The 14,629-nt window shown below is 45.3% G+C and overlaps 1 protein-coding gene across 7 annotated transcripts in view; it reads right to left on the reverse strand.

The window, feature by feature from the left end:
- Positions 1-14,629, reverse strand: part of KIF5A (kinesin family member 5A) — a 37,552-nt gene that overhangs the window by 20,508 nt on the left and 2,415 nt on the right. For 4 of the 7 annotated variants that reach the window (XM_032644414.1, XM_032644410.1, XM_032644412.1 and 1 more), the window contains exons 1-8: positions 13,436-13,794; positions 2,444-2,531; positions 2,276-2,349; positions 1,775-1,879; positions 1,474-1,522; positions 980-1,035; positions 644-731; positions 244-368 (exon numbers count right to left, since the gene is read on the reverse strand). In XM_032644414.1, the coding sequence (XP_032500305.1) occupies positions 244-368; positions 644-731; positions 980-1,035; positions 1,474-1,522; positions 1,775-1,879; positions 2,276-2,349; positions 2,444-2,531; positions 13,436-13,564 (714 nt within the window). In that variant the 5' untranslated portion in view covers positions 13,565-13,794. Of the gene's footprint in view, positions 1-243; positions 369-643; positions 732-979; positions 1,036-1,473; positions 1,523-1,774; positions 1,880-2,275; positions 2,350-2,443; positions 2,532-13,435; positions 13,809-14,629 lie in introns of those variants that run through there. The other 3 variants (XM_032644416.1, XM_032644415.1, XM_032644413.1) reach the window with 2 other exon arrangements.

Raw genomic sequence — 14,629 nt, forward strand, 5'->3', positions numbered from 1 at the left:
AGGGGATGGGGGAGGGGAGAAGAGGGCACGACTGTCAACAGGTGGTGAAAATGTTCTGGAATTAGTGGTGATGACGCACAACCTGCCAATCATACTGAAAGTCACTGAATTATACGCCTTAAAAGGGGGAACTTTATGGTGTGTGAATTCTAGCTCAATAAGAAAGTTATTCTGATTTACAGAAAGGCCACCCCCCTCCAAGGCTTCCTTCCTTGCCCACCCCACCCCGACAGGACCCCCAACCTTCTCGCTCCCTGCCAGGTCCACTAGATACAGCTTCCCACTGAGCTTCTGCTCGGTCTCCATGTTCTCCTGCTTGATGTTGATGAGGAAGATGCTATGGCTTCGAGAGCTGTGTTCATTCATGTCTGTAGGAGGGAGGGTGAAACAGTCCCTGTACCACCCCCTGCGGAACGGAAGCCCTCAGCCCCGGCTTCCACGGACCACTGCCTCCACCCGCCAAGAGAGGGGGTGTCCGTCGGGACTAGTCTCCCCGGCAGCAGGTCTCAGGGTCACACAGACAAGCGTCCCTCCTCCTCTGGAGGACACAGCCTTCCCTTGCTCACTTCCGCGTCCCTCAGCCCCAGAGGGCACAGAGGAGAGGCAGACCCCACGGTCAAGATCCCCTTGTCTCCCCACTCACTGGTGACAGCCACATGACGATTTGATTTCCCTTCATCAATCACATCTAAAATTTCTTCTGGGCTGGACACAAAGCGCTCAGTACAACCCTGTAGGGGGCAAATGGACAGTGACCCATGCACTTTGATCTGCAAATTAAATTACCTGCACAGTGACCAAATGACCTCTCCAGATGGTGCCTCTTCCCGGGCTCCGGACTCTCCCCAGCCCCTTGGCATGTCTCACCCCACCAGGATGTCCGCCCTCCAACTTCTGGGTGGGCCTTTGGTCTACCGTCCTCCTACACCTGCACTCTCAGTACACTGGCCCCACCTGGGTGTCCCATCCCCACTCTCACCTTGACAAACGGCACTCGGTTCTTGTCCTCATGCACAGACAGATTTGTCTTGGTCACTGAATCAAGACAATTCAGGGTGAGCAAAGCCAGCACTTCCAGCCCCTCACCACCCCAACCCCTGCACGCTGCAGTCTACTCGGATGGTGGATTCTTCTATGTGCAAGAGGGAGGAAGACTCCCCTGTGAAGCTTAAACCCCCTGCACGCGCTGAAGGCTGTTTTTCCTCCTGCAGGATTCCAGCCCCAGGGCTGCAGCTAGACTCAGGCTGTTTATATGTGGGCCTGGGCATCTAAGCTCATCTTCTGACCCTTTCGGTTTGGGGAAATTCTTGGTGAGTGGAGGCAAGGGACATGAGTATAAGTGTGTGTGTCCTTGTGTGCCTGCTGCATCACTCACCAAACAGTACCAAAACCCAAGAGCCCAAAAGCAATGTGATCTTTCTCTTCCTTGCCCTCCTCACCCCTACCCACCCACTGGGGTTAAACACCACTCACCATCCAGAAGGTCGCGGATTTTGTCCAGATAAATCTCAAAGTAGGAAACCTGGTTGGGGAGAAAGGAGAAGTATGAAGTGAAGAGGGCCTATCTTAAATCTGATACAGGGATCTCAGGCTAACGCAACCCACTCAAATTGTGGTGGTGGGAGAGAAAGGGCAGAAGAGACTATGTTGGCAGAGAAGAACTTAGGTAACCACGGTGGAGAATAAGTTGGGGCGCCAGGATCTCAGTGTGTTCATACTAGATCTTCCCCTCCCAGTCCCATAAGAGGATGCCCAGCGGTCATGCCCTGATCACCTTGATGTGGAACTCAAGGTTCTCATCCATGGAGTAGATGTGGTTGAAGATGTCTTGGGCAATTCGAGGAATGATTCCCATCAGCTGAGGGTCATGCAGCTTTCCCTGGGGAGTAAGGGTATTCTGGAATGAGGCTGGGCTCAGGAGGGATCAGACAACTTGGAGGTATGCAGATGAATACAGAGATAACAGCTGCTAAGAAGACTATCTTAACTTAGGGGATGGTCACTACCTTTTAGTGGAAGGAGGAGGGAACTGAGCAGCTCTCTGGACTTTCATTGCTGCTGCTTTTCCAGGTGAAAAGAAGAAAACTGGAGTAGTGGAAAGGAGGGTGAACTGCAGCAGGCTGAAGGGATTCCATTAAACTTCCACTATAACGCTGCCCTCCGTTCATCCTCTGTACCAGGCAGCCCTCAATTTCTAGATCTTTCCCTACTGAGATTCCTTGGCCTCCTATTAACACTCCCAGCTCCTCATTCCCATAAAAGTCAGAACCCTCACCTCCATAGTATGTGTCTTCCCTGAGGATGTCTGTCCATAAGCAAAAATGGTGCCATTGTAGCCAGCAAGGACATCTGAAGAGATGGCAGAGAAAGAACACTGGTAGAGAGAAGTGAGGTAGGGAATGAGGAGCCTGAAAAAAATACATTCTAAAAATACATTCATTACCTTTGACAATCTGCATGGCACACGCATGATAAACTTGCTCCTGAGTCGTGTTTGGAGGGAATACACGGTCAAAGATATATGGCTTCCCCTGGAATGGAAAAAAAAGATGGCAGACATCAGTAGGCAGGTGTGAGGGAGGAGAAACACCCGAAAAGGCACCCGTTCTTCAACCTTCTGTACACATGGACAATTATGGGGATGAGGGAAACCAAAGAGAGCTAAAATTTAGTACTGACATCAGGAGTTGTGTCTGTGGGGTAGAATGTCATTGAGGAGTGTCACACAGCGAGACTGCATGAGTGGATCTCAGTCTTGGTGTGATGATTTAGCACTCACCATCCCAGACCCCCAGCCTGGGAAGCCAAATGGGAAAAGACAAGAGGGCCACAGGCTGTGGAGAGTGAAGAACAATATATTAACATTAAAAAATCTACCACTGGGGGCTTCCTTGGTGGCACAGTGGTTGAGAGTCCACCTGCCGACGCAGGGGACACGGGTTCGTGCCCCGGTCTGGGAGGATCCCACATGCCGCGGAGCGGCTGGGCCCGTGAGCCATGGCCGCTGAGCCTGCGTATCTGGAGCCTGTGCTCCACAACGGGAGAGACCACAGCAGTGAGAGGCCCGTGTACCGCAAAAAAAAAAAAAAAAAAAATCTACCACTAAGTTAAAAAATATCTTCCTCAGTAGATCCACATGTCCTGATATGAAAAGGTGTTGAAGATGTATTAAGTGAAAGATGCAAAGTTAGGGACAGATGTATAGTATGTTGCCTATTGTGTAAATGAAATACACAAATACCGAACTACTGAGTTGTTGTGGAAATATTAACACAAGCTCTCTCTTTGTGAAAAGAATATATGAAATCAGAAATACTAGGTTTCTGACTTCCCTGGTGGCACAGTGGTTAAGGATACACCTGCCAATGCAGGGTACACAGGTTCGATCCCTGGTCCGGAAAGATCCCATATGCTACGGAGCAGCTAAGCCTGTGCGCCACAACTACTGAGCCTGCGCTCCAGAGCCCGTGAGCCACAACTACTGAAGCCCGCGCGCCTAGAGCCCGTGCTCCGCAACAGGAGAAGCCACCGCAATGAGAAGCCCGCGCACTGCAATGAAGATCCAATGCAGCCAAAAATAAATAAATTAATTAATTTTTTAAAAAAGAAATCTAGATCTCCCTTTAGGGAAGCAGCTTTAAGTAAAGAGAAACTGTGAAGCAAGTCACTCAGACCTCCAAGTACTTTGTTTAATTCAGATAATATGTTATAAATCACATGTGCTGATAAGAATGCTAAAGATACAAAATATTTACAACCCAGGGAGCCAAACAGAATATATTTGCTATCTAGTCATATTAAAGGGAAGATCTCTGGTAAGATTAAATGCGACTATGCTTGTTCTCCATCATAAGTGACAAACTACTCAGTCGTGTTTTCCCGTCATTCGGTATAAAGAGACTATGACTTAGTTGTCAAATTATTTTACTAGAGTCCATCTTTCTTCAACTGATATGTAAACCTTCAGATCTATGGACACCAGAGTTTGGGAGACACGTTTTAACTAATTAAGAAAAGTCATACTTTATTATAAGGTGTATTTTTGGATCCTGGGACATAATAGGTCCTTCAATTTATTCATTTTCTATCCAATCACATTATAAAATATCTTATTAATGTTATTAGCTTCTTTGTTCAGTCTTTTGAGTTACCAAGTATGAAATCATATGCATGTAATAGTTTTGTCTCTTTCTTTCCACTGTTAATACCACTTATTTTATTATTTTATCTTAGAATCCCCCAAACAACATTAAATTGTGATCACTGGTTTCCTTTTTACTATGATGTATGCTATTGGTGTCAAATAAACAGTCTTTGTGGTTCAAAAAATGAAATCATAAAAGTTGGCTAAAGCTGAAGATGTGGGTCTAGGTATATCTACAATATTGCATCAGTATGTGTAGAATTTTTTTCCAGAAGGAATTATATAAAAGTATTAACAGTGGTTATTTGGGGGAGAGAAACTGGGAGAGAGGAGGCTTTCATTTCTCAGTCTGTATCCCGGAAAGTTTACATTTTTAAACCATGTACAAGTGTTTTGTTTTGTCTTGTTTTATTAATGCCAAAGAGAGTGAGACGATAGTGTATTATTTTGTTTCCTTCTTTTTACTTCTCTGCAAAAAGGAACATATTATTTATACTAATAAATATTTTTTAACATTAAAATTTTTTTTAAAATCTGGCTTATGATAAATATCTACCTGGAATATTTATCTGGTCTCTGTGGTGAAAGATTCTGAAGCCCAAAAAACAGAATCCACAAAGAGAAAGAAGTTGTGAAGGTGCTCTCTACAACTAAGGGAGTACTGTAAACTGATAGAGGCTTTCTGGAGGACAATTCTATTAAATATTTAAAAGTCCATGCTGGTCATACTCTGTCCCAGCGATTTCAATGCTAGGAATTTATTTTATGTGTGTAGCACACTTGCTTAAGCACTTAAAGATGTGTGTAGAAGGATGTTCACTGCAGCCGTTTGTATCCAAGAAAAACTAGAAACAATTCAAACATCCATCAAGAAGATATCGGTTATGATTCCTCCATAATCTACCCCCATTAAAATGAGCAAGGTTGGGGCTTCCCTGGTGGCGCAGTGGTTGAGAGTCCGCTGATGCAGGGGACAAGGGTTCGTGCCCCGGTTTGGGAAGATCCCACATGCCGCGGAGCGGCTGGGCCCGTGAGCCATGGCCGCTGAGCCTGCGCGTCTGGAGCCTGTGCTCCGCAACGGGAGAGGTCTCAACAGTGAGAGGCCCGCGTACCGCAAAAAAAAAATGAGCAAGGTTGGTTTACATATATTGACATGTCCAAGATTGATCATGTGAAGAAATAAAAACAATTTGTATAATGTGATTATACATTTTTAAAAAGCATATGGATAGAACAGTCTTAGAAAAAAGATACGGAAGACTGTATATAGATCTGTTAATGGTGGTTATGACTGGAGAGCAGAATGACAGGAACTTATGCTTACTACATTTTTTCTGTGATATGTAAATATTTTACAATGACAACGTATTGCTTTGAAATTAAAAAAAGAAAATAGAATAGGTGATGTTACAGAAAAATGTGTAATGACAAGTTACGCACAAAATAATTTTAAGAAAAAACTGGTTTTTAAAATAGTATGCAGTATAAAAAAACACACACAAAAGAGTATATGAAGGATTATTTCATGTCTGTAAAAAAATTATATATATGTATATATGTATAGCTTGCACAGAAAAACGTGTTAACAGTATCTATCCTTGGACAGTGGGATTTTAGGAGTTTTTGTTGTTGTTCTTTTTGACTTAGATTAAAACTATTCCAAAATGAAAATACATAATTTTTAAATAAGAAAAAATTTTAAACAAAGATATTAATATTCTTACTACATAAAGAACTCTCATAAGTTAGTGACAAGGGACAAAACTAACCAGAAAAATATAGACAAGAGTTAGGTACTAACAACAGAAGAAGAAATACAAATGTTCAATAAACATAAAGATGATCAACTTTTCTGAAGAAAAAAACCGTAACATCATTTTTCACCTATGAAACTGGAAAACAGAAACTTAATTGTAATATGCAGTGTAGATGAGGGCTCAAGGGGGTACAACTTCTTCGAAAGGAGCATGCTTATTCTTTTCTGGTAGGACAGTACATCCATACTTTTAAGGGGCAATTCAAAAATGCATAATCAAAATCCTTGGATTGTACATATCCATCGACCCAGATATTCTAATCCTAAGAATTTGTACTAGGGAAATATTTGTAGCAAATATTTAGCTACAAGAATGTTTATTATCAACACTGCTTATAATAATGAGAAATTGAAGACAACTGAAAGGAGTTACATTTAGGGGACTGGCTAATACAAGGAATTGATTACACTATGGCATGTACATATATTTTATTCTTTGCTGCTATTTAAAATGATGTCATACATATATACACTACTATGTCTAAAATAGGTGACTAATGAGAACCTACTGTATAGCACAGGGAACTCTACTCGGTGCTCTGTGGTGACCTAAATGGAAAGGAAATCCAAAAAAGAGGGGATACATATGGCTGATTCACTTTGCTGTACAGCAGAAACTGACACAGCAGTGTAAAGCAACTATACTCCAAAAAAAATTTTTTTAATTAAAAAATAAAATGATGTCATAATAGAACACCAATAAATCTCAAAAAGGAGTTGAGTGAAAGAACTGAAACTCAAAGAGCACATACTGTATTATTCCTTTTATATAAAATTCAAGAATAAACAACACTTATTTGTAGTGATAGAAGTCAAAGTAGCGGTTGCCTTGGGGTGATATTGACAGGAAGAGGGCAAAAGGGAGCTTTCAGGGGCAATCAAAATGCTCTAGATTTCAATCTGGGTGGTGGTCACACAGGTGTCAAAATATGTTATAAAATTCATCCAGCTGTTTGCATAAGATTTGTGCACTCACTGTATGTAAATTATACCTCAGTAAGTGCTATCATAAAATATCACATCACAAAATGATGTGATAATGGCTCTTAAAATATGAATTACGCACAACCTCATTGTTTATAAGAGAAATGAATATTAAGACTATGAAGTAGCATTTTCACCTATCAAAGTGGCCAAAATAAAATAGTTTGACGATGGGACTTCCATGGTGGTCCAGTGGTTACGGCTCCATGCTTCCACTGCAGGGAGCATGGGTTCGATCCCTGGTCAGGGACTTAAGATCCCACATGCATGCAGTGGCCAAAAATAGTTTGATGATGCATTGCACTGGCTGGGCCCTTAAATATACATAGGGTCGTTCAATTGTTTGTAATAGCAGATGACTAGAACGACCCTAAGTATCCATATCCATCAATAGAGACCTGGCTAAATAAATTATGGCATATCCCTACAATAAATTATACAGTTGTTAAAAAGAATGAGATAGATATTTCTGTGCTGATATAGAAGGATCTCCAAGACTCATTGTTAAGTAAAAAAAAAGCAAGGTACAGAACAAAATGTATAGTATGCTATCATTTGTGTTAAAACAAAGTGCATGCATGTATATATGTATTTGCTTGTAAATGTATGATATTCTTTTAGAAGGATCCACAAGAAACTGGCAATAAGGCTGCCTTCTGAAAGGGGAACTGGGTGGCTAGGAAAGAGGAGTAGGAAGGAGGCTTACTTTTCATTGTATATCTTTTTATATCATTTGAATTTTGTCACATGTGCATGTAAGACATTAAAAAATTAACTTAGTTTTTTAATAAATAAAATTATGTAAAATATTTAACGATGGTGAAATAGTCATGACATTTTGTTGGTGAAAAAACAGGTTACAAAACAATATAGTTTATGATACACTTTTATTAAAATTATTATATGTATATATGCAGGAAAAAACTACTGGAAACAAATACATCAAATTGTTAACAGTATTTTTTGGGGGGGTGGGATTTTGAGTGAGTTTTAGTTTCTTCTATGTGATTTTCTTTGTTTTTAACTTTGTCAACAATTAAAATATATTAGTGTTGTAATCAGATTATGATTATGTTTAGAATTATTAAAGAAAAATCTACCTTGATTTTTTTTAAGATTTGAGTGAGTTTATGAATTGTTCATAGGACTTTTGTGAATTTTTCACCCTTTTTATCTATACCGTTCATTACACTTCATTACAAAGAATAAAATTCTTATTACACAGAATAAAAAATCATACAGTGTTACAATAAACAGATTTTATGTGGCCTTGACGCCTCTCCTTCTAAGTGGTAATATCTTTCTTTCAATTTGTTTTAGTCTATAATTGATTCTTGAATTGTAATCTAACTCAATATTTCTCCCATCCAGTGGCCAAGAAATAGAAACAAACAAAACATGTCCATCTCAGGCCAGTGACTCTCACCTCTTCTCCACCAATGATGTCTATCCGTGCTTCTTGAAGCCAGGCATGCAGCCAAAGGGGATTAAACAGAACTCTCAAGCCAACCTCGCCCCTCCCTTCTTCCCTTCTGGGAACGTGGGGATTAACTCTCTCTCTCTCTCTCTTCTCTAACACTCCCAGTTACAGGATTCCAGAGGGTGCTGTGGACTCAATGAAATGGAGGGCGCTCTCCAAGTGCTGAAGGCAATTATTGCCCAAGGAACTCCTTTTCCTCAGCCTAGGCTGGGAGGAAGGAAGAGACCAGAGAGGGAGGAAGGGTGGCATTCTCGGAACCATGAGGATAAAAAATATCCAAGAGCTAAAAATGGGTGCACTTAGTAATCTCGTGAGCAGAGAAAGCCATGGATACAATTCTAGGGTTTCTGGGAAGGCCTTCTACCACTTCCCTACTCCCAGTTGAGCCCTTGAGTCCCAAATCTAGTTCATTTCTTAAGATTTTTATATCTGTTGAAGTACAAATGTCTTTTAATTTTCTATTGATTACAGCCATGGTGAATTCGTTTTGTCAGATCTTTTTATGAGAATAACTAGACCAGCGGTTTTCCACTTTTTCCACTTCTAGACTACTCACATGGGAAGCATCACCATTATTCACATCTTTCATGACACATATTTATTCTAAGTCAGACGGTGGTACATTGTGGGAGATTTCGTATCAGAATCTGGGGAAGTGTACGTACAGTTAGCAAAAGCCATTTCTGATGCCCCCTCCCAGGACTCTGCCCAGGCCACTTTTCAGCCTGGATCACTGTGCAGACCAAGTGTTTCCTGAAAGCAGGGATTCCCTCTAAATCCCCAACATCAAGCATAGTCCCTGGCCCACAGGATGCTCTTCGTAAATATTTGTTGAAGAAGCACAGATATTGATGGAAGAAGAGAGCAAGAAGATACCAGGGACCTGGATGTTTGGATGAAACAACCAGTAAGAGGGGAAAATGTTAACCACTGCCCAGTTGTGTCAAAGGCTAGCTTGTGTGGAGACAGCACATATAAAATGATAATAACATCTAACACTTATTGGGAGTTTATTATGTGCCTGTCATAGTGTGCTAAGAAGTTTATATGCATTATCTCATTTAATGCTCACAGCAATCGTAGGAAGTAGGTACTATTATTATTACATTTTATAGATGCGAAAACTGAGGTTCAGAGAGGTAAGGTAGCTTGCCCAAAGCCAAACAGCTGAGAAATGGTAGAGCAAGGTTTCAAACCCAAGCAATCTGATTTCAGACCCACACTGCCAAAGTGATCCCAGAACTGACATACCAACACTGCGTCAGATCCTTATCGTGGCTTTTCCTTCCCCTACCCCACCCGCCCCCCTCCATGTGGGCATTTCTCCAAATATTTCTGGACAGAGCTAAAGCCCTTCATCACTCCCTTTTGGCAACCTCACCCCCTTTTTCAGAAGAATGCAGTTCTCCCACCCATCCTCTCCAAGGAGCCTCCCTCACCATCTCTACCTCCAGGTAATAATCCAAGACTCTGTGACTCAGTACAGAGTCAGGGACTAGAAGACTGTTAGGTTAGAAACACTCAGGGAGACCCTCCACCTTCAAGGAATGCCTCTGAGCTCCACTATGTCTCCACCCACAGCAGTCTAAGCGCTCCTCAGTGCCTATTCCAGAGGGCTTCTCTTCAGAGTCCCCCAACCCAGGACTCTGTTCTCCTCTGACCCACTTCAGGCTACCTTGTCTCCTGTTCAACTGTGTTTCCCAGCACTTTCTGGAGTTTTCCACTGTGTGTGCTGACTAAAGCTAATGGGAGGGCCTAAGATCAGGGGTCCAAAGACGACCAACCTTTTCAACCTTTGCTAAAGCACTTGGTAGAGGCTGAACTTCAGAGCACCAGGACTGATTTCCATAGTGACACCCCTGGGGATTGTTGCCATGGTAATGCTGGAGAGACACTGGCCACAGTGAACATTACCTCCCCTCTCCATTTTCCTTTACAGACTCGCCCAAGGCTAAGGGGAGACTACTCCCTCTCTTCAGACATCAAAGGAATCCTGAGCCACCTCAAACAATACTGATCCTGTTCCAATAATCCTGCCGGTCCCAACCTGGCTCTTCCAAATGAGGTACTTGGTGACCCTGCTTTTCTGCCTCCTTAAGAACGCACTTAACCATCAGGAGACCTAAGGGAGGTAGAATGTGGTAGATACTTGAATGAAGGAGGGAGGGAGGGAGGGAGGAAGGGAAGGGGAGGGACAGAGGAAGTTGGGGGGGCGGCGCGGAGAGGTTATGTGTTTCCCTGCTGTCGTGTCTGGTATAGATGCAACAGCTCAGACAGCAGGCACTCTGCCCACCAAGACCAAGGCAGAGAGACACTTAAATGGGTCCACTTAAAAAGTCACAGTGGATTCTGAGTGACCCAAAGAGCAAAACAAGGTACATAGCACACACAGACAGTGACCCAGACACCCTTCTACTATGACTCAGGCCATTAACTTGGGCAAAGCTCCATCCCCCAGATTCCTGGGAGAAGTCATGGGGGGGCGGTGTGGATAAGGCTCACAGGGCTGTCTTCCCAGCTTATTCTCCTACATTTTGCCAAGCAGAAAAAGCCCATGAACATTAGGGACTCTGTAGCCCAGAGCTAGCCGCAGTGCAGAGAGGAGAGCCTCCAGAGAAAGGAGCAGGGGTTGGGCTTGGAGAGATTAGCCTCTCCCACCTTCATCCTGCCCTCACCTTCCCAGACATCCTGAAGCTGCTTGCTCCATGAATTCCTCAGTTTCCCACACACTGGTCCCCAAAGGGAGCTAGAGGAAGACAGAAGAAAGGGAATGGGAGATTTCTTTCCCTTGTTGGGACCCTCAAGGCACTCCTCAAAATCACTTCTCCTATAGCCCTCATCCTCCGGAAGAAGGAATGAATATAGAAAGGCTGGGAAGGCAAGCTCCAAGGATGCTGCCTGAGACAAAATGGCCCCCCCATAAGCACTTATCTTGGCAGAAGAGATTGACAGGAAGGGCTAGGGCATGGGAAGATACAGAGCGAGACAAAGGTACAGCCCTGCAAACATCAGGCAAAACAGATAAGGAAGAAACAGCTGTGGAGTAAGATACAATCTGAATTGGCAGGGGTCCCTGGGCCTCTCTTCATCTCTCCTCTCTCCCAACCTCCACCATGTCTCTCCTGTTTAGCTAGGCAAATCAGACAGATCAACACAACTCCTCCCAACATCACCCCATGCCCTGCGCCCACCGTGCCAGGATGGATGGCCCAGAGAGCCTAAAGGAGTTGGTTCAGATTTACCTAAAAAACCCAGAGCAAGGAAGCTAGCCTTAAAAGTGGAAGCCTTTTGTGGATTTGTTCCTCCGTAACTACCTTTCTCCTATTTCTCAGCCTTTATGTCTCAGGGGGCCCTCAAGCTCTAACTCTCACAGCTAACGCCCACTGTCCAGACTATTCAGAGAAGAGGCCCCGAGGGTTGATCCAGGCATTATTTTAGCCTGGCCAGACTGACCAGACTGCAAGGTCTAACGTCCCTGAGACAAAGAGAAGCAGGGGCCCTCTCTATGTGGCAAACACACACATACATAAGCCACACACAGGGCGAAAGCACCCATTTGAGTCCATAGTGTGGGTGAGAGAGCCTGGTGATGGACTAGGGCCCTTAGGGACAGGACATGTAAGCAAGTCTCTTCCTAAGGCATGTTTACTCAAAGTCCCAATCTCACTGATTCAGAAGGCCCAGGCTCCCTCCCTTTTTTTTCCTTCATTCTTTTAACAAGCATGCTCTGTGCCAAGCACTGTGGATGAAAGACACATAAGAAGTGCCCCTGACCTTGAGGATGGTCCTTATATGGGCCTCTCCCTTCTCAAACTGGCTACAGTTTCCTGGCCCAGCACCCCTTAAGCCCGACTCCCTATTGGACTGAACCCCAGATCTTTTCACCCCATAGCCTGACAGTCCCAACCAATCTAGGAAAGGAGGGGTAGGTGAGGAATTCCCTAGGAATTCCTTTGGAGCCATCACAGATAAAAGCCCAGAACAGAAAACCGTGGAGGCAATGTGATACAGAAGGAAAGACATGAGCTTTGGAGTCACAGATTTAGGTTCAGATCCGTGAATTAACACTGTGACCTTGAGAAAGTCATTCAACTTCTTTGGGCCTCAATTTCCTCATCTGTAAAGTGGAAATATTAATACCTTCTTCAGAGTGTTGTTTTGAAGATTAAATAATATATGTAGAGTAACAAGCACACAGTAAATACTAGTTCTCCTTCTTAACAAGGTCTCTTCCATGGGTAGGGGCTGTCATGATGAGGTAGAGGAGATGGCTTGCTACTTTTTATTGGATCATCAAGAGAAAGGATGAATACGCAACTACTTGTTAGGATCTCAGGGTTTGGTTATTTTTATTTGTTAGGGTGAGCTGGGGGGTCTGAAATCCTTCTCCTACTGTACCTGGGAGAGAAAGGCAGACATTTCCTTAGGACCCAGAGGCTCCCCCACCAAACTGGGTGTGGCACCAACATATTTCTTTCTCTGAAAACCCTTCATCAGACCTGTGCCCTCCCCCCAAGTCCAGGCTGTAACTACTTCAGGGAATGATGGAGGCCTTGATCCTAGAGTCCACTCTCATTTATACCTCCGCAGAGACCCTGGACTGCCCACCTCTCATCTAGCCCATCCACTAGTCTCCCCCTTCCTGGGAGGTAGGGGTAGAGATCTGAGCCAATAACAAAGGGAAGATGCGCTTTCCCTAGGGAAGAAGGAAAACATCAGAAAAACATGGGACTGGCTCTAGGGGTGGGGACGCTGCAGAGTGCAGCAAAGGGGAATCCGGTCCCCTGATCGCGGGAAAGTAGCCCCCTCTCGCTCTGCAGAGACTCGGCCGCCGGCCTGGCCAGGCCACACCCAGCCATCCTGATGCAGGGAGAGGAGGGGCTGCGGCGAAAAGGATGGAGGATGAGCGGTGGAGAGAGGGCGCAGAGACAGGCAGGGGCTGAGGCTCGGCAGGGGAAAAGATTCAGCCTCCCGCCCCCTCTCCGAAATTCCCTCCAGGGGCGGCACTCACCCCAATAACGACGCTGTCGTCCCCTTGGAAAATGGGGATGAACTTGTCCCCCCGCAGAATCTCGGCCTGGTTTAGGGGCCGAAATCGGCAGAGCACCTTGATGCTACATTCGTTGTTGGTCTCGGCCATGGTGGTCGCCGGTGTGGGGCTGGGGCACTTCTGCTGCAGGGGTCGTATGTGCTCCGGGGGAGAGGGCTCAGCTGAGGCCCAGGCGGAGGACAGGTGCTCGGTCCCTGGGGCTCAGAAAGGCGCGGCGGGCGCCTGGACGAAGGCTGGGGAACAGGGCCGAGGCGCGCTTCCTCGCTCCTGCGGCACCGGGATGCGGGAGACCTGGGCGTCTGGTCCTCTCTCGGCGCTCTGCCTCTCCGCCCCTTGCGCTGCAGCGCGGCGCTGCGGGCCTGGGCGGGGCGGCGATGGAGGAGCGGGGCGGGGCTTCCTTCCCTAGGGGCTGCCACTCCGCGGCGCCCACCGCCGAACCGTGGCGCCTCTGCTCTTTTCTCGCCTCCTCTCCCCACTCCTAACCCTCGGAGATTATCTGGTCCTCACCCCTTCCCCACCCCAGTCACTCACTGCGTCCCACCCCCTGCATCCCGGACCCGTCTGTCCCTCGCTCGGACTCCACCCCCCCGGAAGGGCTAAGGGATCCGAGGTGGGCCTGTCTACTGTCCGAGGAAGCGAGTCAATAGTGCTTACACCTTTATTCCAAGGCATCCTTCACCCCCATCACAATCCTCTCTCCAAAGTGGGGGCACACTTCTCCTCCCCTCTCCCCACAACCCTCGCAAAGATTCCCAGCCCACCACTCAGCCTTCAAGGGCAGCTGCCTGTACCCCTATGGAGGTGGGTGTCCAGGTCCCATTTTTTCAGAGAGGAGTGTCAAGGGAGGTCTGGGTCTTCCCTTCCCCTTCTACATCCAAAGGTGCACTCTACTCTCTCCCCAACATACACAATAGGTCCCCAGTTGGAAGGAAGAAAAACTCCTATTCTGGCCTATTAGAATTCAAAAGCAGGTAAAATTCTTATTTTTGCCTCATAGGTTGGGGTTGGGATGGAGGTGGGCAAGAGTAATTTTGCAAGAGAAAGGGAGTCAGAAAGCAGTGATGGAGGGGTGATGATGGCGGTGGGTAAGGCCAGAGGGGATTTGAGAAAGGACCTCTAGAGCAGACATCTGCATTTGGGCTTCAGGCAGGTTTA

This window comes from Phocoena sinus, chromosome 10 (assembly GCF_008692025.1).
Source record: "Phocoena sinus isolate mPhoSin1 chromosome 10, mPhoSin1.pri, whole genome shotgun sequence".
Lineage (NCBI taxonomy): Eukaryota > Metazoa > Chordata > Mammalia > Artiodactyla > Phocoenidae > Phocoena > Phocoena sinus.